The sequence below is a fragment of the Anomaloglossus baeobatrachus genome, chromosome 1 (assembly GCF_048569485.1).
Source record: "Anomaloglossus baeobatrachus isolate aAnoBae1 chromosome 1, aAnoBae1.hap1, whole genome shotgun sequence".
Classification (NCBI taxonomy): domain Eukaryota; kingdom Metazoa; phylum Chordata; class Amphibia; order Anura; family Aromobatidae; genus Anomaloglossus; species Anomaloglossus baeobatrachus.
In genome coordinates, this window is record NC_134353.1 from 693586341 (window position 1) to 693609317 (window position 22977).

Consider the following 22977-nt stretch of genomic DNA (forward strand, 5'->3'; position numbering starts at 1 on the left):
GCAAGTATCAGAGAGCTGGCAGGTAGGAAGGAGCATGGAGCCGGCAGCTACACCCTGAGCTCCAAGACTGGATACAAGCAAGTATCAGAGAGCTGGCAGATAGGAAGAGCATGGAGCCGGCAGCTACGCCCCGAGCTCCACGACTGGATACAAGCAAGTATCAGAGAGCTAGCAGGTAGGAAGAGCATGGAGCCGGCAGCTACGCCCCGAGCTCCACGACTGGATACAAGCAAGTATCAGAGAGCTGGCAGGTAGGAAGAGCATGGACCCGGCAGCTACGCCCCGAGCTTCACGACTGGATACAAGCAAGTATCAGAGAGCTGGCAGGTAGGAAGAGCATGGAGCCGGCAGCTACGCCCCGAGCTCCACGACCGGATACAAAAAAGTATCAGGGGGCTGGCAGGTAGGAAGAGCATGGAGCCAGAGGACACACTCCCCTGTTCTCTGCTACAGCACGGGGCTTTACATTGTTCCTTGACATAACGTCCCATACGAGCAGCTACTATTTTATTGATTTACAAGTGATCTAAAGATCCTTGAACTGCAGTGGCCAGCTCAGCTTCATAGTGTATGAGGGCAAGGACAGTACAAACATTTTGATCACCCCTGAGTACCCCTTTAAGCCTTGGGCCAATTGAAAACTCCCCCACTGTTAGATATTTATGCTTATAAATCTTAATCAGGGACACAATAAGCAGAGGTCTTCAACTTGTGGCTCAGGAGCGACATGTCTCTCATGGGCCCATGTCAAGTGACTCTCTGTAGCCTGTCTGCTTGGTGCATTATCATTAGGTCTACCAACAGCTACGAGAAGGTCTCCAAATAGTGATTTTTTTGGAGTAGACCTGCACAGTTAGGATGATACTGCCAGTTAAAGGTATGCTTGAAGCTGGATGTAACAGTGTGGTGACTGTGCTTGATGCAAGAATACCAAATATAGAGTAAAGTGAGAATCCCCAGATGTATGTATGACTCCTATATGGGAGGAGAGGACAAGGTTTTGATGTGCCTTCTCTGGTAAAGCTTTGGTTGTCCTTATACTAGTAATGGGGGGCTATGGGTGTCACGACTGAGGAAGGGGGGCGCTGGATGTGGCTCACAATCATCTCTCAGTACTGAATGTGGCTCTCAAGGTAAGAAAGGTTGGGGACTACTGTGCTAGAACAATAAAACAGGATAACTGAAGAAAGCTAATGAATGGGAATTTTTAACTCTATAACAATATTTGTAATGCTGCATATCTTTAATTGAATATTAGCTAATCTTTTCATTATATTTGAGATCTTTTTTAAGAATAGGTTTCTAATATAAGAACCTGAGCTATTGTCATACATGGAGTAGGCAGCTGCAGGAATTAAACATTACATCTCCCACAGAGTGTGGACTGCAGTTGGCCAATAATGTCTGTACTCTGCAATCTGTTCCTGGAGGTGCATAGGCAGCATTGCTCAAGCCAGTCACAATCTTCTACTGATCATAAGTAGATCATTTGCTGTATCCCCATAAACTAATATTTTTTAACCTATGCCTCAATTATTATGGAGATTGAAATAAAATGCCACAGATGAAACAAAAGGGGTGAAAGATAGATCTCCGCTCGTTCTATTTTGACTTATAATACTATTGATCCTTTTACTTTCCCTGCAATCCATGGAAAAGAAGATGGACCAATGTCTTCCCAATGGAGTGAATATTATGAGGATCATGTATGTCCAACTGAGCAATGCAGGGCAGAATTAGGCCACACTCACAGCTCAGTTTAGTGAGTATTTTACATCAGTATTTGTAAGCCCAGAATCAGAAGAAGAAGTATAACAAAAAAATTTTCCCCACTCATTTTTACTGATACTGATATGAAATACTGACATATGGCACGACCTTACACTATGTTAGAAAAGTAACATGTGACATCAAATAAAAATTAGGCTTCTTTCTTGAGTCATACAGCACTACAGATTGTTACATGGGTTACCCTAAAGGGAATCTGTCACGAGGTTTTTGCTACCTCTACATCTGAGAGAAGCATAATGCAGGAAAAGAGACCCTGATTCCAACAATGTGTCACTTAGTTTAAAGGGTTCAGCAGTTGTTACACAATCAGTATTCTTAGATATAGAGAGCTTAGAAAGGTAACCCCGCCCACACCACAGCTGTATATGAACATTGTATAGCAACAGTGAGCTGCTTATCAGAGGAGGGGGTGTGGTCAGACAACTTGGTACAAGGCAGCTAGTCACAGCAATGATAATGTTCTATTAATAAAACCTTCACTGTAAGTAAACAAGAACACACAGCTTAATAAATGAAACATCGCTTAAATATGTGTTTCAGCTCCAACCTCCTGCGGTCTTCAGTTTGCATACCAAATACCTGCTGACAGATTTGCTTTAATAAACAATATAGAAAATACTCCAACTGCCAACCGGATTTCCCATAGAAACTCATGACTGGCTTACAGAGCAGTGCTGGGTGGTCAAACTGCCATAATTGTAAATAAAATAGGATATAATTTAGGTAGAATTTTCTTCCCAAATCCAAAAGAGTATTCAATCCAACTTACAACTGTTCAAACTATACGACTATGAGATACCCCAGTAATTGTCTATTAAGCAAGTAAAGGTATCCAAACACCTGAATGATGAATGTTGGCTAACCTGCTGATTTCAGCAACCAGGTCATGTGGATGGTAATTCTTCAACTCCCACAACAGCAGATGACAGATGAATGAGAAAAGAGTTGGGCATATTGATCTTCAACATGCTCAATACTTCCATTCTTATGCGATATAGGCTGTTGGCAGGTGTCTGGCAGCAGATTACTTTCCCTTCCACATGCATGTTCGACTGGGAAAGTAGCTACTAGACTGTATGACAAGCTTAGGCTGCTTTCACACCTCCGGTTTTAGCAGAGCTGGCCAATCCGGCTCTAAAACCTATGCAACGGATGCGGCGACAAAACCGCATCCTTTGCATACGTTTTTGACATGCGGCCCGTCCGGTCTTTGCCGCTTGCGGCACACTACTGAGCATGCGCAGTGGAAAAAAACCTGCAAGCGGCGGCCGGATGCGGTGTTTTCCGCAGGACGCGGCTTGCGGCGTCCATAGGCATGCATTGCAAATCGTGCCACATCGGCCGGATGCGGCGCGATGCGGTTTTTTTTGCCGGACAAAAAAAAAAACCGTGCCAGGCAACGTTCCATCCGGCCGCCGCATCGGCTAAATCTGCCGCATGCGGCAAAAACCGGACCGAACGCAAGCCCGTGCGGCACAATCCGGCACTAATGAAAGTCTATGCAAAAAAAACGCAACCGGCGGCAAAAAAAAAACGGTTGCGGTTTTTCTGCAAAGCGCCGGATTGTGCCGCACAGGAAAAACCGGATGTGTGAAAGCAGCCTAAATAATAATTATCCTGAATTGTTGCACTATTACACTTATTAGGAAAATTAGGTGGATATGCCCAGCTCAATCCAAATAGAATAAAATAAGAACATTGTTTCAAACATGTAAAAGCATAGAGGAGTGGTGAGTGGATAGGGATCATCAACAAGATGAAAACATTAAATAGATAACACATACAGCGCCCCATTCTTCAAATCTTTTACACAAGTATGTGACGTAAAAAGCTTTGTAAAGTCACAAATTTGCCACAATTCGATACTGCACTAAAATTATGCAACTACCTTGTGCCTTTTTAGTCCAACTTCAACAATATGGGCAGAACTGGGGTAAATGGGGGTGGGGTGACGGATGCTTGTCAAATTCATAACGAGCAGCGGTGCTGACAGCGTCACAAATATCAAGTCAGCAGATAATCGAGTAGGATTTGTGGTGATGCGCACACAGAGGTGAATGCCCGATGTCCGGGGCTACCAATTCATGAAGAGGAATAGGGCTCTTCATGAATCAGGAACATCTGAGTCCTGATAACGCCAGTCTTGATGAAACGGGTCCATAGTGTTGGATACGTGTTAATGATCAGTATCCAATCCCCTCTCTTCTATTTACTGTATAATCCATTGTGGGTTTTAAATGTTTGAAATAAATTGCTAATTTTAACCTACCGTATTTTTCGGATCATAAGACACACCTTTCTTCCCAAAAAATTGGAAAATGTTGAAATGAGGAAAATGAGGAGTGCATCTTTATAATCCGAATGCACCTTACTGGGAGGTAATAGAGAGGGGTCGCAGGAGGCAGACGCTACACTAGGGCCTGCGGGGCGCTGTGCTGGGGCCTGCAGAGGCATCCTGAAAATGTCAGCAGTGCGAGGTTCAAATAATGGCACCCGGAGGCGGCGCATGCACATATGGATCTCTCAGCTCAAGATCTCATCTGCGCACGTGCCACCTTCAGCCCATTAATCTCCCAGCAGTGAATTTAAGGAAAATAGCGCCTGGAGGTGGCACATTTGCAGATGGGATCTTGGCTTGTCATTGAGTTGATAGCTCAATCTGCGTACGTGCCAACTCCGGCCGCCATTTCTTTGAATTCTGCAACACCGACAGTTTCTGGAAGTTGCCTACCTGACAGCATATGGGACACCCACCGGCCGCACCACCAGCAGCATCAACCTGCTCCACCACAACCCCTGCCTCTTGTGACCCCGCTCCACCACCGCTGCCATTCCCCCCCGGTAAGAGACCACCAGATTGTAAGACGGACTCCTTTTTTTCTCTAAATTTGGAGTGCGTCCTATAATTTGGGGTGTGTCTTATAAAGCGAAAAATAAGGTATTTAGATTGAGCCGGACATCCCACCTCCTTTTCCAGTTGATCACCGCCTTGCTACAGGCTTCTATTCTAGGCGTTCCAAAATTGGAAACATAGGTTACTGGCGATTTCATTTCTCACGATTATCTTACAAAAACGTTTTAGTAAATACTGCACAGATGTATCTCGAATCTCAGACAAGTGTCATTACCATTCTAGAATAAAATATTTGGGGTATTTTTTTCCATAGAAACCAATAACTGGAGAGTACTTTGAAATACATGTACAACTAAGGAGAACTTGGAGCGCCACATTATTACTTGTTATTTGTTGTCAATTAGAAACCTTCTGATTCGTAGACTATAACAACAGAGCAGATAGTATCCCTAAGGATGAATAGGATTTGATGCTCACGCTGCATTCTGTGATGTAGGTTGCCAGGTCTTGCTCCAGGAGAGATCTCTGTGTTTCAGATGCTTTTAATTCAACTTCTTTTTGGCTGAGTACAGCCTCCACCTCAGACACCCGACGATGTAGTCGAGTCATTTCTTGCTCCATCTGTAATATACATAAAAATGCAAAGGATTTATACAGCTGACGGTAGGCAAGTCCGTCTATATATAAGACCTATTTATTGCCACAACTAGTGCCCAAATTAGTCAGCGTGAGCTCACTTCTTCTAATGGTGGGCTCACAAAGTCATCCACAGGCTGGCTGTTCACATTTACACACAGTCCGATGAAAAAGCCCACAGCACGCAGCTCTCCGGTAAGATAGTCATTTTCACCTGTTTATGTCCCGTCAGTATTATCCCAAATCCAGATCTGATGACAAGATGGTTTGCCTCATCATTATCACATATATTGTGAATAAAAAATAGGGGTCCTTCAGAAGGTGTCCAGTATAAAGGGGTAATCACATTCCGGCCATTTTCTTTGGGCAGGACCATAGGTTGTAAAGAAAAGGTAACATAATATGAATTACACGCGTACAGTAGGAAAGTCTATCTTTCTTAAACCGCCACATAAGTATCTGATTATTATATCCATTGACGAAGTCAGCTGTCCTTGTCTCCTACACTTGGCTTAAGATGGGAGCTCCAGTGTAGTCAGTCGCGACTTGTACGACTAATAGGACTGTTAATCTGTGAGAACATCTTTATGACAGACGCTTGTCGCTCAAGTGCGCTATGACCCAAAAGATAAAACCACTCTCTTGATCCCCAGGATCGCACTGGAAGTAAATTTCTGCTGCAAACAGGGAGGCCAAGTGTTGATTTAAATACCTTGTGGCATTTGTCCTGTGTATCCTGCAGCTCTTTGCTCTTGTGAAATAACTTCTTCTCCATGGAGCTTGCCTTGGCTGGAGAGTCCAAGCCAGACACAAGGGACCTGAATAACAGATGATACAACATTGTAAAAAGGTAGCCTATAAACACACATTTATTAGAAATTTACCTACACAAAGACAATATTTCTTCATGGAATGCACTGAACCATCTAGAAGGCGACATTGTTTTTCAGGCACCGAAGACCATTTCTTAATTCGGTTGAATAACACTTTTCGTGGATCTCCTGCTAACATCTCATTTCCTTACCACTCCTACACCTCCAGTAATCATCTGCCGCACATAGAAATGATAAACGCAACCATTGCCAGCGTCATCCTCCATCAATTACTCATGTCTCGGGCTGCACAAATCTTGGTCATCATGACATCACACTGCCCTTCATATGAAGCAAGAATAATTTATAATTCCTTCCTCCAACCTAGAATATCACCTAAGTGCATTCAACAATAAAGCACTGATATCCGGCAGCACGCATGAAGTGAAAAGGATGCTAAAAGCCAAAATCTCTGCCATGAATCAAATAGCCATAAATGATATTAATGATCTTAGATTTTCCATGGCTTTCTCTTATGGGCCAACAGGCGCTCCTACCAGGGGCTCATGTAATAAGGATCACCAAAACAATGAGGGAAATTAGAACCTATGATAATATCTAAAGACAAGAAAAAACTGAGGGATTTAGATACTGAGCCCCTATGAGGACAGCAACTGATGACAATGTCTATATATCGCTGCTGTATATAAGAAAGCATAGTAGATAAATAAAAATAATTGTTCACTAACTTGATCAAAATTAAGTGCTCACTACAGGTTAGATGTCCAGGCATTGGGCCTATCGTACAGAAAGGGTAATGTTGGAAAGTCAATGTGTATTACCTATATAGGCAAGTAAGATTATGGAAGTGATCCACCACAAGCACCTTACCCATGGCGGAGGATATTAGGCTCGAGCCTAAGGATTTAGACAGTTCTGGGAGTTTTACATGCAACAACCCTAGGCCATACAGCAATGGTTCTCTATTTGGGTACACAAAATCTAATAATACAAATTATTAAATCCCTAAAAATGTGGTCAAGAAAAGCCTTACACCAGCGTTCCCCAACTCCACACCTCAAGATCCCCCAACAGATCATGTTATTAGTATTGCCCACGTGATAATTCCAACATCTGTGTAATACTAGAGAAATCCTTAAAACATGATCTCTTGGTGGCTCCTGAGGACTGGAGTTGGGGACACTTGCCTTACTAAAATATTACATGTGATATTAATATGTCAATCTTTGTCAACCTGACATTGTTAATGATTTTAAAAGCCAAAACCAGTTGTGACAAAAAATTAATGTAATGTGCACCGCGGGCACAATAAATACAGTACAAAACCAATTTCCAATATTGGGATGGAGAAGGCCCGGGCCACTCCACAATATCAGGATCCCGTGAGTTTTGGGAGTCATTTCTATCACATCACTTCAGACATCATTTGTCTTTTTGCTTAAAGCCCCACTCCAGCGGTTTTTATTTTTTTATTATACTGCTGGAGTGGTGCTTTAATATTTCCAAATTTTATCAGCTGTTTGTTGGATATGGAAATGGCTACAGATTTGTTACAAAACATCATTTGTGCCATTATGCAGGTGTATGTTTGCTTAAGCTTCAAATATTGGGTCAGGCAAGACAAATCTGTGCCATCCATCTCCAAGACTTCTCAAAATAGAAGGGTAATTTAGAATGGAGCTCACGGATACATAAACGGCGATTGCATAACAGCAGCCAGGTTATTAAAGTGCTCCTGATACAATGTAGATGTGTCACACTTCCACTGCTGCAGGAACTATGCAGATAAATCTGCTGGTATGGAATAGCAAACACTCTTCAGAGAAGCCTTGATGTCCTTTCATCTTAAAGGTGTTCCAACCTGAATATTCAAGGATTAGCACCACGGCTTCAGCACATCCAGGAAGATCTGACTGTTTCATCCTGACATGTTTACCAGGGTCAGACGGAAACAGCGGATCCACCCTTTCTAGCTAAAGTTTGCAGAGAGCATTCCCATTTTACTAATGAAATAAATGTAGAGTACTTTAATGCTAGTCTGCAGAAGCCAGCGTGATGTGCCAGCAGGTCAGCAGCCAGACTACATGGATACATTCATTTATGCCGTAGCCTGTTGATTTTCAAGGATTAGTACATTTCTTTCTAGAAGGTATCAGAATAGACTTGGATCCAGCTGAGTAAGGTAGCCTTATCAGTCTGTACATGAGAAAAGGGAAGAAACCATCGCGATGTATACGTATTCATGTCAGCAGGAGTAGCGTGATGCAGATAGCATACAAACAGCACTGCAGGTCACAGGAACCTGCATTCTCCAGCCAAGTCAGGACACTCACACATTCGTTTTACTTACTCAGATTTGGTGAATGCGCCAAGAGCCTTGATGTATGAAAATCCCACAAACGGCAGCCCTTCGCCCGAGAACCCTGCAGCGCTCAAGTGGCCCGAAGAGGGTAAAGCCCGTACATTCTTCTCCGGTTCGTCAAAATTTGAGGTGTCATCGTCAGACTTTAATGTAGGAACGAACGGAGGAGGAGCTGGTCAGAATGAGAGAAATGAGGATTACAACCCAGGAACCCGCTTCATTAGCTGCACCAGCACTGCAGCTTGTGCTCTCTCAGGAACTGGCAGACTGAGTCACTGCTATGAAATCTATTACAGCAACAAGATATTAACCCCTCCGTCCCCTCCGAGCAAGAACATCCCCCTTTTCTGAGATTACTAGAGTTCCGGGCTCATTTCACCTGCTAGAACAAGTAGCCATTAACGATGGTCAATGCCACCCCTTCAGGGGGGCACGCAGTTAGAAGGATGTGTGCCCTGCTTTCTCATCACATTCAACCATCATGCTGATGGGATGACGGTATCGGTGCAAGGGGGAAGCTAAAATATTCAGAGGATGTGCAAGTGGACGGATGCCGGGGAATGGCTCAAACCTTTCTATTTTACAGCTGCTTTGAGATGCATGGTTAGCTGGAGCCGTCTTCAGAAGGGGCATTATGGTTACAGAAAAGCGCTGCCCTTCTCAACAGTCCATCACCCAGCTACTGAGAAAGCAGGCATTGTGATATTGAAGATCCTCCCGGTTCCAATACTGTTACCATGGATCCAGAATAAATCTCCTCTGGGCCAATAGGATATGGGAAAGGGAAAAAAATATCCCACTCTACTGTCATCGAGCAGTGTATTCCAAAGCAAGCCGTTAGCGAAAAAAAACATATGTGGCACATGAACGATACAGTAATTCAGCTGTGCAAACTGCCAGCATGACTGCAATATCACAGACTGCCGAATCTGCCTAAATAATGCAATTAGGGGTGAATTATTTAATACACATAGCAGACACTTCTTGCCAGTTCACACGGCGGCTTAGGATACTGCCTGGGAAAAGCAAAGCCTTGGTTGCCCATTTCTTTTTTTCCTAGGGTCACACAGGCCGTGGAATGCAGCTTCTCACTTCTGCACAGTGAGCAGGAACAATGAGGGCGAGGGGCAGCCAACAGGGCAATTTAAATGACAAAAAAGGCCACTGGTTGCCAAACAGCCTCCTATACCTACACTCGAGGCTACAATCAGGTACGAGGAGCACATCTAATGAGAGTCATTTACAGATTTATTATCAATCCCAATCAGCAATGACAGAATGGGAATAATGTGATACTCTCCATTAGAAAAATATGATGACATTCAAAATTAAAATAAATAAATAACAGAAAGCCATATATACTTGTGTACACTGACACCTTCATGTGTGGAGCTGCCATCCAATGAGATGAGAATACACGATTATATATTTATTTCCGCCTACACACTGAAGCAGGCCTTGATATTTGCAGGTGTCAAACCTTCCACATACCGTACACTGAGCACAAACCACGAATCTATTATATTGGAAGGCTTCAGATAAAAATACAGTCATTTTCTCCAAGGTCTATGGAAGCTCTACGCTGCAGTGCAGAGATGTATCACTTTCCACATTAGTCTGCCCATACATACCATGGCTATTTATTATATTATACAAGAAGATTTCGGGAGATTAATGGTTAATGTTACCAATGCTGGACATTTCCAGTATAGGGTCAGCGCTGGCATTCAGGTCCAGATCTATAGTACGCGGATGGCAGAGAGGAAGCACAAGGTGCAGCATAGACGCATGGTGGCGGGGAGGGTGTACCCACGGTGGGGGCATTATGGGGCAATGTAATTGCTAGTGGTGGCGCCATGGTGCATTTTAAAATGGAAAGTAAATAGGTGTATTAGTGGAACACCAAGTGCATTCAGGGCTACTTTTTGGGGTATCTGGTGCCGAGGTTATAATATTAACAATTAAACTAAAAAAAAAAAAAAATTTTTTATACATACACACGTCGTCAGAATTGTGGTACCTCTCGTTTATTGAAAGAAAAACCCACAATGGTCACAGAAATAACTTGAATCTGACAAAAGTAAAAATAAATTAAAAAAAATCGATGAAAATGAACAAATGAAAGTCAGACATTGCTTTTGAACCATGCTTCCACAGAATTTTTTTAAAAAAATAAAACTCATGAAATAGGACTGGACATAAATGATGGTACCCCTGACAATAATGTGACAAAAGGGACATGTTAAATCAAGGTGTGTCCACTAATTAGCATCACAGGTGTCTACAATCTTGTAGTCAGTCAGTGGGCCTCTATATAGGGCTACAGATACTCACTGTGCTGTTTGGTGATATGGTGTATACCACATTCAACATGAACTAGAGGAATTGAAGGAAAGAGTTGTCTCAGGAGATTAGAAAGAAAATTATACACAAGAATGTTAAAGGTTATAAGACCATCTCTAAGCAGCTTGATGCTCCTGTGACTACAGTTCCACATATTATTCAGAGATTTAAGATCCATGAGACTGTAGCTAACGTCCCTGGACGTGACTGCAGGAGGAAAAAATTGATGAAAAATCAAAGACGGATAATACGAATGGTAACAAAAGAGCCCAGAAAAACCTATAAAGAGATTAAAGGTGAACTGCAAGCTCAAGGAAAATCAGTGTCAGATGGCACTATTCGGCATTGTTTGAGCCAAAGTGGACTTAAAGGGAGACGACCAAGGAGGACACCAATGTTTAAAAAAAATAATCATTAAAAAAAAAAAACAGACTGGAATTTGCCATACTACATGTTGACAAGCCACAAAGCTTCTGGGAGAATGTCCTATGGACAGATGAGACAAAAATGGAACTTTTTGGCAAGGCACATCAGATCTATGTTCACAGACGGAAAAATGAAGCATATCAAGAAAAGAACACTGTCCCTATTGTGAAACATGGAGGAGGCTGTGTTATGTTCTGGGGCTGCTTTGTTGCATCTGGCACTGGGTGTCTTGAATCTGTGAAGAGTACAATGAAATCTCAAGTCTATCAAATGATTCTAGAGAAATGTGCTGCCCAGTTTCAGAAAGCTTGGTCTCAGTCGCAGGTCATGGGTCTTGCAACGGGATAATGACCCAAAACACCCAGCTAAAAACACCTATGAATGGCTAAGAGGAAAATATTGGAGTATTCTGAAGTGGCGTTCTATGAGCCCTGACCTAAATCCTATTGAGCATCTATGGAAAGAGCTGAAACATGGCGTCTGGAAAAGGCAACCTAACACGAGACAAATGGAGCAGTTTGCTCTTGAGGAGTGGCCAAAATACCTGTCGAGAGGTGCAGAAGTATCATTGACAGTTACAGGAATCGTTTGATTGCAGTGATTGCCTCAAAAGGTTGTGCAACAAAATATTAAGTTAAGGAGGGGTACCATCATCAGTCCAGGCCGATTTCATGAGTTTTATCTTTTTAAAAATTCCGTGGAAGCAAAAAAGCAATGTCTGACTTTCATTTGTTCATTGTCAAAGATTCTTTAATTTATGACTACTTTTGTCAGATTCAAATTATTTTTTCTGTGTCCATTGTGTTTTTTTTTTTATTATTATTAATCGAGGGGTACCAACAAACTTGACCACATGTGTGTGTGTGTGTGTGTGTGTGTGTGTGTGTGTGTGTGTATACACACATATATTATATATATTGGTAGGGGGGCTCCCTATAACGTGGGGCGCCCCATCCTGAGAATACTAGCCCTCAGCCATGTGGCTTTACCTCGACTGGTATCAAAATTGGGCGGGACCGAACGCATTTTTTTTTTTTTTAATTGATTTATTTTACTGTACAATATACACCTGCCCACCGGCAGCTGTGATTGGTTGCTGTGAGACAGCTGTCACTCATCGAGGGGGCGGGTCTGCCTGCAACCGATCACAGCCACCAGTGAGCAGGGAAGGAGTGAATATGTTATTAGCCTAATGAGCGGCCAGCTCTGGAAGATCAAAGAGCTGCCACGGCAGCAGTGTGACAGCCGCCCAGTGATTGGTGAGTATGAAGCGCTAGCGTCTACTCCTCTGCACCTGATTCTGGTCCCCATAGACTTTATATGGGGAGCAGTATCTGGCCAAATACCACTGATCAATCCCCACCGACCCGGAGTCTAGTCAGAAAAACCCACCAAAACGCATGTTAAAATGACAACTTGCGTTTTTCATTGCAGTTTTCCACACCTAATTGAATTCAATGGGTAAAAAATGCAGTGAAAAACGCAAAAAAGAATTGACATGCTGCATCTTTGTGGTCACTACAAAAACACAGCTAAAAAAACTGCAATATGCGGACAGCAAAAATGAAATCTCAGACTTTGCTGGGGAAGGAAAGACGTGCAGATTTTAGAGCAAAAATGCACCCAAAAAACGCGCAAAAACAAAAAAAAAAAAAAAACGCAGCTTGCGCACATAGGCTAATAGTCATTTCAATGACTCTATAAAATGTAATGCTGATTGCTCACACGCCATAGCCTGTGGTGCTCAGCAGGGGATCCCGGAATGCTTCCTTCCATATGTATCCCTTCTTTGTAGTCTGCATTTATTGAAAATATTTGGATCAACCAAAGTTCAGACTGCTAAAACTTTAAAGTGACAAAGTCTATGGTGAAGATGGGTAAAATCCATCCATCATAAATATACTGCAGTGCAAAGGATGAAATGTAAAATCCAACAACAAATCAGCAACATATATAGGTGAAAATCTGAATAGGGCGTTTATAAATCCTATTCATTAGCATTGTACGGGCTAAATTTCTGGAATGTAAAGGGTTACTCCAGCACCTTTTAGGCTATATTTTAGACTCCTTTTCGTGGAGCTTTTACCAAAATATGTGTTAATTGGACACCATTAAATGTGGTATGTACAGACTCATTTTCACATCAGGAGGTAAACAGCACTGCTGATATAGCGCCCCTGAACCCATCAGTGTTCTACAAGGTTCTGCATCCCCACAAGGATCCACCTACCCCCTTAGGGACCCAGAACCCCAGGACCGGTAACAACAAAAACCCAGGTAATTCCAGTTTTCCCCGACAATTCCCCATACAATGGTACTTAGCTAGGATGGGACCAATTGATGGCCGCCTAGAGGTGGAGCCACTCCAGTCCACTAGTTGACCAGGTGGGAGGGGCAGACTGTGGAGAGAGAGAAGATAGGAAGTCAGTAGTCAGAACTGCAGTGACAATAGTGAGTTGAGTAGTGACTGTAGAGGTGTGAGGGTGGAAGAAAAGTGACATTCTGACTCGGGTTAACGATGCCCTGGTACCCAGGAGAAGTGGTTGCCGGTGGAGTACTCCCGGAACTACGCACCGACGGGGTACAGGACCCTAGGACAGGAAAGAGCTTCAAGCCGACTTGTTAACACCTGCACAGCAAGGGGACCATCAAGGACCTTGCTGACCCTAAAGAATCCGAAGACTCAGTAGCAAAGGGAGAACCCTGGACAGGACCAGAGACTCCAACCCCACAGGGTTCACGCTGCCGTCAGTCGGACAGAAGTGGACAAACTACAGAACGGGGACCCCCAGTGTTCTATACCACGGGGACCCACTTACCAAAGACAGGTGCAGGGGAAGAAGGTACCAAAGAAACCAGACTGGCACTGGGACGAAGGGGACCTGGAGGCGAAAAAAGCCAGCCTCGAGCCCCCAGTTACCATCTCAAGAAAGTGAGTAAACCAGTTGCACTGAATACATGTGTGGACTCGCTTCTTCTGATGCCCACCGCACCATACACCCGCTGTGGAAAAACCCTACTTGCGGAGGGACTACCATACTAGCTACCAATACCATCAGCCCCAGTAGAGACATTCTGCAGCGGCGGATCCCTACATTTAGCCGCAACACTGCAAGTGGCGTCAAGTATAAACTGTATTCAACAATCCCCTGTAAATATCCCCACAACAAAAAGAGCACAGGACACGGAACCGGGTAACGGCCACCACTGTGACATTCCCCAGACGTACACTGCCTGGAACAGAGTACCCCATATCCCTGGGTGCTACATCGACATTCTGAAAATGGGCACACGGTTGGCCTCGTGGTCAGCAGGTATAATCATATAGGTGTACGATACCTGCTGGCCATCACCCACACCTTTCACCTCCCAATACGGAAGTGATGGCTCCGGATAGAAATCTATCCAGTGAAATGCACCATGCAAATTAGGAAAGCCACATATGAGCAACCTGCATCTAGTAAACTGCCGAGACAACAGTAATAAGAGAAGCAACATGAACAAGGCAAAGTGATGGGTACAGCTGATTTCTGATCCGAAAATGTATAAATTGGAAATTCACATACTATCCACTCAATAAGGTGACTGCCTGCTTTCTGAATCATGTCACCACAGCTAAGAAAAGTGAGAAGGAAAACCGGACATATGGACCTCATGTGACAGGAAGGGTCTGACCCCTAGGACCCTCACTTTATTCACTGGATTGGGCCAGACCTGCAGTAGGGCTGTGTATAGAGAAGACTTCTGCGATACACACAACTTTGCTTCTATTGATAAGCCATGGCAATTATGATATGACACACAAGCAGAAAATATTTATTCCCACAAAAGGTTTTAAACTTCTGTTCTCCAGGTACCGTATATGGTACAGTATTCAAATGAAAGGATTTTATTTCTTAATGGAGGATCATGTAGCCCTGCCCAAGGTGCTCCGAACACCTCATTTGAATAGGGACATAAAGAATGTTTTCTCTAGAATGATACAGTTTTGTAACCTAAAGCTATGGCTCCTCTCAGCGCCCAGTCCCCAAAAGGATCTGCTTACTATGATATGGATTCTGGAGCTGACAGACTCCCTGTAATACAAGTACAGTAAAGCGAATGATACTGGCAAATCAATGACAAAGATGTTTACTGTTAACCATGGTTGATTTTCTTGATCCTTACAAAGCAATGCTACCTAGGAAACTGCACATTTAGTGACATGACTACCACAATGACTCAGTTTTCTGCACAACCTCGTGCAAGTAATTCTTCATACATTAACACTAGAATAGACAAAGATTTTTGGTTATAAATGACCAGACAAGTAACAATATTGCAGATGGAGTGGTTACCTGCCAAACTTTACTTGTTCTGCTAAAATATTTTACATCCTCAGCCTAGCAAGTTTGTTAAATTCAAGTGGTAATCTTCCATTGCAAGAAAGGGTTGCGCACATCGAATAACGTCTGTCACTAGGGAAGACTCTACAGACTGTACATACTATGTCTGCCCAGCTTGTGTAAATCCTGCAGATTGAGCAGGCTTTGACTCTAAGGGGATGTCCGAGACTGGAGATGAGCGGAACCATGGAAGTTTGGATTCACACAGACTTCAGTTCAGGACCCAGACTTGAACCCAGACACCTAACCCCATATAACACAAAGGAGACCCAAATTGTAAATTGCTCATAGTAAAGGCTAGGGGGCTGCAAAAGGAAGCAAAATGGGAGTAAGAGCAGGATAATTACCCTGCAAACATGTGGATAGGGAATATAAAACAAACAAACAAAAAAAGATGTGGGGTTCCCATTATTTTTAATAACCAACACAGGTAAAACAGACAACTGCAGGCTGCAGCACTCAGCTACCAGTTTAAAGGAGTTGTCCGACATAAACTCAAAAATTTTTAGTAAGCTAATCTGTGCTGTATTGTCATATAAAACACCCCTACATTGTTATTTTTTGTTTTCTATCTTTTGTTCCTCTTGAATTATGACTTTATTCTGTGCAGCTTCTTGTTTCCATTCAGCTCCAGCAAACATGACCACTTCCTGTGCAAAACCTCCCAGTCACAGCTGTCACCACCCACCCCGGTGTCCAGCCCCACCCCGGTGTCCAGCCCCACCCCGGTGTCCAGCCCCACCCTCTGCACACACATTCCAGGTCAGTATATTCTGCCCCAACACCTGACCTGGTATCACTACAGCATTGCAAATAACAGCCCCACATTGGGCTCTGCACCGCACACGCACACATATGGCTCTGCACCGCACACCACATATGGCTCTGCACCGCACACCACATCGGGCTCTGCAACCCACCCCACATCGGGCTCTGCACCACACCCCACATCGGGCTCTGCACCACACACCACATCGGGCTCTGCACCACACACCACATCGGGCTCTGCACCCCCCACCACATCGGGCTCTGCACCCCCCACCACATCGGGCTCTGCACCCCCCACCACATCGGGCTCTGCACCCCCCACCACATCAAGCTCTGCACCCCCCACCACATCGGGCTCTGCACCCCCCACCACATCGGGCTCTGCACCGCACACCACATCGGGCTCTGCACCGCACACCACATCGGGCTCTGCACCGCACACCACATCGGGCTCTGCATCGCACACCACATCGGGCTCTGCACCGCACACCACATCGGGCTCTGCTCCCCACACCACATCGGGCTCTGCTCCCCACACCACATCGGGCTCTGCACCCCACACCACATCGGGCTCTGCACCCCACACCACATCGGGCTCTGCACCCCACACCACATCGGGCTCTGCACCCCACACCACATCGGGCTCTGCACCCCACACCACTTCGGGCTCTGCACCCCACACCACATCGGGCTCTGCACCCCACACATCGGGCTCTGCACCCCACACCACATCGGGCTCTGCACCCCACACCACATCGGGCTCTGCACCCCACACACCACATCGGGCTCTGCACACCACGCCACATCGGGCTCTGCACACCACACCACATCGGGCTCTGCACACCTCATACCACATCGGGCTCTGCACATCACATCGGGCTCTGTTCCCCACACCACATCGGGCTCTGGACCGCACACCACATCGGGCTCTGCACCGCACACCACATCGGGCTCTGCACCGCACACCACATCGGGCTCTGCACCGCACACCACATCGGGCTCTGCACCGCACACCACATCGGGCTCTGCACCGCACACCACATCGGGCTCTGCACCGCACACCACATCGGGCTCTGCACCGCACACCACATCGGGCTCTGCACCGCACACCACATCGGGCTCTGCACCGCACACCACATCGGGCTCTGCACCGCACACCACATCGGGCTCTGCACCGCACACCACATCGGGCTCTGCACCGCACACCACATCGGGCTCTGCTCCGCACACCACATAGGGCTCTGCTCCCCACACCACATCGGGCTCTGCTTCCCACACCACAACGGGCTCTGCTCCCCACACCACATCGGGCTCTGCTCCGCACACCACATCGGGCTCTGCACCGCACACCACATCGGGCTCTGCTCCCCACACGCACATTGGGCTCTGCTCCCCACACGCACATCGGACTCTGCACCACACACGCACACAGAGCTCTGGACCACACATACACACAGGGCTCTTCACCACACACAGGGCTCTGCACCGCACACACACAGGGCTCTGCACCGCACACACACACACACACACACACACACACACACACACGGCGCTCTGTACCGACCCCCCTACCCCCATAGGGAACACATGTAGGGAATACATACTTAACGCTCCCCGGTCCCCGCCGCTCCTGCACGTTCGTCCGCTGTCTGTGCTCTGGACAAATCAGCACAGTAGTGACGTCACCGCTGTCCTGAACTGTCAGACACAGACTGCACGGACAGTGCAGAGCTTGATAGGGTGTGCGGTGCAGAGCCCGATGTGGTGTGGGGTGCAGAGCCCGATGTGGTGTGGGGTGCAGAGCCCGATGTGGGGTGTGGTGCAGAGCCCGATATGGGGTGGGGTGCAGAGCCCGATTTGGTGTGGGGTGCAGAGCCCGATGTGGTGTGGGGTGCAGAGCCTGATGTGGTGTGGGGTCCAGATTCCGATGTGGGGCTGTTATTTGCAATGCTGTAGTGATAACAGGTCAGGTGCTGTGGAAGAATACTGACAGGGAATGTGTGTGCAGGGGGCGGGCAGGGGAAGAGGCTGGACACTGGGGAGGGTCTGGACAGTGAGGGCGGGCGGTGCCAGCTGTGACTGGGAGGTTTAGCACAGGAAGTGGTCAGTTTGCTAGAGCTAAATGTAACAAAGAGCTGCAGAGAATAAAGGGTGAATTCAAGAGGAACAAAAGTTAGAAAACAAAAAATAACAATGTAGGGGTGTTTTATATGACAATACAGCAGATTAGCTTACCAAAAATTTTTGAGTTTATGTCGGACAACTCCTTTAAGGCCTGTTTCAAACGTCAGTGAAAAAAAGGGAATTTTGTTTACTTACCGTAAATTCCTTTTCTTCTAGCTCCTATTGGGAGACCCAGACAATTGGGTGTATAGCTTCTGCCTCCGGAGGCCACACAAAGTATTACACTTTTAAAAAAGTGTAACCCCTCCCCTCTGCCTATACACCCTCCCATGGATCACGGGCTCCTCAGTTTTGGTGCAAAAGCAGGAAGGAGAAAACTTATAAATTGGTCTAGGGTAAATTCAATCCGAAGGATGTTCGGAGAACTGAAAACCATGAACCATAAGAACAAATCAACATCAACAACATGTGTACACAAAAGAACAACCAGCCCGAAGGGCACAGGGGTGGGTGCTGGGTCTCCCAATAGGAGCTAGAAGAAAAGGAATTTACGGTAAGTAAACAAAATTCCCTTTTTCTTTGTCGCTCCATTGGGAGACCCAGACAATTGGGACGTCCAAGAGCAGTCCCTGGGTGGGTAAAAGAATACCTCAAGAAAAGAAGCCGAAAAACGGCCCCCTCTTACAGGTGGGCAACCGCCGCCTGGAGGACTCGCCTACCTAGACTGGCGTCTGCCGAAGCATAGGCATGCACTTGATAGTGCTTCGTGAAAGTGTGCAGACTAGACCACGTAGCTGCCTGACACACCTGCTGAGCCGTCGCCCGGTGCCGCAAAGCCCAGGACGCACCCACGGCTCTGGTAGAATGGGCTTTCAACCCTGAAGGAAAAGGAAGCCCAGAAGAACGGTAGGCTTCGAGAATCGGTTCCTTGATCCACCGAGCCAAGGTTGACTTGGAGGCCTGAGAGCCCTTACGCTGGCCAGCGACAAGGAGAAAGAGCGCATCTGAACGGCGCAGGGGCGCCGTGCGAGACACGTAGAGCCGGAGTGCTCTCACTAGATCCAAAGACTGAAAATCCTTTTCACACTGGTGAATTGGATTAGGGCAAAAGGAAGGCAAGGAGATATCCTGATTTAGATGAAAAGGGGATACCACCTTAGGGAGAAAGTCCGGGACAGGACGCAGAACCACCTTATCCTGGTGGAAAACCAGGAAGGGGGCTTTGCATGACAGCGCTGCAAGCTCAGACACTCTCCGAAGTGATGTGACTGCCACCAGGAAGGCCACCTTCTGAGAAAGACGGGAGAGAAAGACATCTCGCAGCGGCTCAAAAGGCGGCTTTTGAAGAGCCGTCAGAACCCTGTTAAGATCCCAAGGTTCCAACGGACGTTTGTAAGGTGGGACCATGTGGCAAACCCCCTGCAGGAACGTGCGGACCTGCGGAAGCCTGGCTAGACGCTTTTGAAAAAACACGGAGAGCGCCGACACTTGGCCCTTGAGAGAGCCGAGGGACAAACCCTTGTCCATTCCAGATTGTAGGAATGAAAGAAATGTGGGTAAAGCAAACGGCCATGGAGGAAAACCGTTATCAGAGCACCAGGATAAGAAGATTTGCCAAGACCTGTAATAGATTTTGGCGGACGTTGGCTTCCTGGCTTGTCTCATGGTGGCAATGACATCCTGAGATAACCCTAAAGACGCTAGGAGCCAGGACTCAATGGCCACACAGTCAGGTTGAGGGCCACAGAATTCAGGTGGAAAAACGGCCCTTGTGACAGCAAGTCTGGGCGGTCTGGAAGCGCCCACGGTTGACCCACCGTGAGATGCCACAGATCCGGATACCACGACCGCCTCGGCCAGTCTGGAGCGACGAGAATGGCGCGACGGCAGTCGGACCGGATCTTGCGTAGTACTCTGGGCAGCATCGCCAGAGGGGGAAACACATATGGCAGTCGAAACTGCGACCAATCCTGGACCAGAGCGTCCGCTGGCAGAGCTCTGTGATCCTGAGACCGTGCCATGAAGGCCGGGACCTTGTTGTTGTGTCGTGACGCCATAAGATCGACGTCCGGCGTTCCCCAGCGGCGACAGATCTCTCGAAACACGTCTGGGTGAAGAGACCATTCCCCCGCGTCCATGCCCTGACGACTGAGAAAATCTGCTTCCCAGTTTTCCACGCCCGGGATGTGAACTGCGGAGATGGTGGAGCCTGTGACTTCCACCCACTGCAGAATCCGCCCGACTTCCTGGAAGGCTTGACGACTGCGAGTGCCGCCTTGGTGGTTGATGTAGGCGACGGCAGTGGCGTTGTCCGACTGGATTCGGATCTGCCTGCCCTCCAGCCACCAATGGAAAGCCAATAGGGCTAGATATACTGCCCTTATCTCCAGAATATTGATCTGAAGGGACGATTCTATTGGAGTCCAGGTTCCTTGAGCCCTGTGGTGGAGAAAAACCGCTCCCCAACCTGACAGGCTCGTGTCCGTGGTGACCACGGCCCAGGTTGGAGGGAGGAAGGATTTTCCCCGAGACAGAGATGTGGGTAGGAGCCACCACTGAAGTGATGTTTTGGCTGCAAGTGAGAGAGAGAGATGTTCTTGTCGAGGGAAGCCGAACTCTTGTCCCATTTGCGAAGAATGTCCCATTGGAGTGGCTGTAGATGGAATTGCGCGAACGGCACTGCCTCCATAGCTGCAACCATCTTCCCCAGGAAGTGCATGAGGCGCCTTAAGGGGTGTGACTGACTCCGAAGAAGTGACTGCACCCCCGCCTGCAGAGCAAGCTGTTTGTCCCGCGGGAGCTTGACTAACGCTGGCTGGGTATGAAACTCCATCCCGAGGTAAGTCAGTGATTGTGTCGGCGTCAACTTGGATTTCGGGAAATTGATGATCCACCCGAACTGCTGGAGAGTCGCCAGAGTGACGGTAAGACTTCGTTGACACGCCACCCTGACCTGGCCCTGACTAGGAGATCATCCAAGTATGGGATCACCGAGTGGCCCTGAGAGTGCAGGACCGCAACGACGGATGCCATGACTTTGGTGAAGACCCGTGGGGCTGTCGCCAGGCCGAAGGGCAATGCGACGAACTGGAGGTGTTCGTCCCCGATGGCGAAACGCAGGAAACATTGATGTTCGGGTGCGATCGGCACATGGAGATACGCATCCTTGATGTCGATCGATGCTAGGAAGTCTCCTTGTGACATCGAGGCGATGACCGAGCGGAGAGATTCCATCCGAAACCGTCTGGTTCTCACATGTCTGTTGAGCAGCTTGAGGTCCAGAACGGGACGGAATGACCCGTCCTTTTTTGGCACCACGAACAAGTTGGAGTAAAATCCGTGACCACGTTCCTGAAGGGGAACGGGAATCACAACTCCTTCCATCTTTAGAGAGTGTCCACTGCCTGAAAAAGTGCATCGGCCTGTGCGGGGGGTGGAGAGGTTCTGAAAAAAACGAGCCGTAGGTCGAGAGCTGAACTCTATCCTGTAACCATGAGACAGAATGTCTCTCACCCATCGGTCTTGAACGTGTGGCCACCAGGCGTCTCCAAAGCGGGAGAGCCTGCCACCGACCGAGGATGTGGCTAGATGAGGCCGAGAGTCATGAGGAGGCCGTCTTGGAGGCAGTGCTTCCTGCGGCCTTTTGGGGGCGTGACTTAGACTGCCACGCATAGGAGTTCCTCTGGCCTTTCTCCGGCCGGTTGGACGAAGAGGATTGGGCGAAAATGCTGATGCCTGAGAGGTCAAGGAAGACACATGCGGAGCAGAATTCCGCGTGACAGCATTAATCTCAGTCAGACATGCTGAGATTGCTTGGAGAGCCCACACAGCCGCAAAGGCCGGGGCAAAAGACGCGCCCGTGGCCTCATAAATAGACTTCACCAAGAGCTCTATCTGTCTCTCAGTGGCATCCTTCAGGGATGAGCCATCGGCAACCGACACAACTGACCTAGCAGCCAATCTAGAGACTGGAGGATCCACCTTGGGAGAGTGTGCCCAGCCCTTCGCGACTTCAGCTGGAAAGGGATAACGCGTGTCAGTGTGCCGTTCAGCAAAGCGCTTGTCCGGGACCGCTCCGGGCTTCTGGACAGCGTCCCTGAAGTTAGAGTGATCAAAAAACGTATCGCGCGTACGTTTGGGGAATCGAAACTGGTGTTTCTCCTGCTGAGAAGCCGACTCCTCTGCAGGAGGAGGTGGTGGTGAGAGATCCAGCACCTGGTTGATGGACGAGATAAGATCATTTACTAATGCGTCCCCCTCAGGGGTATCAAGGTTAAGGGCGAAGTCAGGGTCAGAGCCCTGAGCTCCCACGTCCGCCTCGTCTTCCTGAGAGTCCTCAAACTGGGATCCAGAGCAGCGTGAGGCGGCCGGGGAAGAATCCCAGCGAGACCGCTTAGCAGGTCTGGGGCTGTGATCCGGGCAGGAGTCCTCCGCCTGGGACCTAGGGGCTATCCT

At 47.2% G+C, this 22977-nt stretch overlaps 1 protein-coding gene across 6 annotated transcripts in view; it reads right to left on the reverse strand.

Annotated features, from left to right (window-relative positions):
- Positions 1 to 22977, reverse strand: part of CIT (citron rho-interacting serine/threonine kinase) — a 304000-nt gene that overhangs the window by 229285 nt on the left and 51738 nt on the right. For 5 of the 6 annotated variants that reach the window (XM_075320265.1, XM_075320246.1, XM_075320276.1 and 2 more), the window contains exons 9-11: positions 8465 to 8648; positions 5994 to 6099; positions 5123 to 5266 (exon numbers count right to left, since the gene is read on the reverse strand). In XM_075320265.1, coding sequence (XP_075176380.1) covers positions 5123 to 5266; positions 5994 to 6099; positions 8465 to 8648 — 434 coding nt within the window. Of the gene's footprint in view, positions 1 to 5122; positions 5267 to 5495; positions 5804 to 5993; positions 6100 to 8464; positions 8649 to 22977 lie in introns of those variants that run through there. The other variant, XM_075320294.1, reaches the window with a different exon arrangement.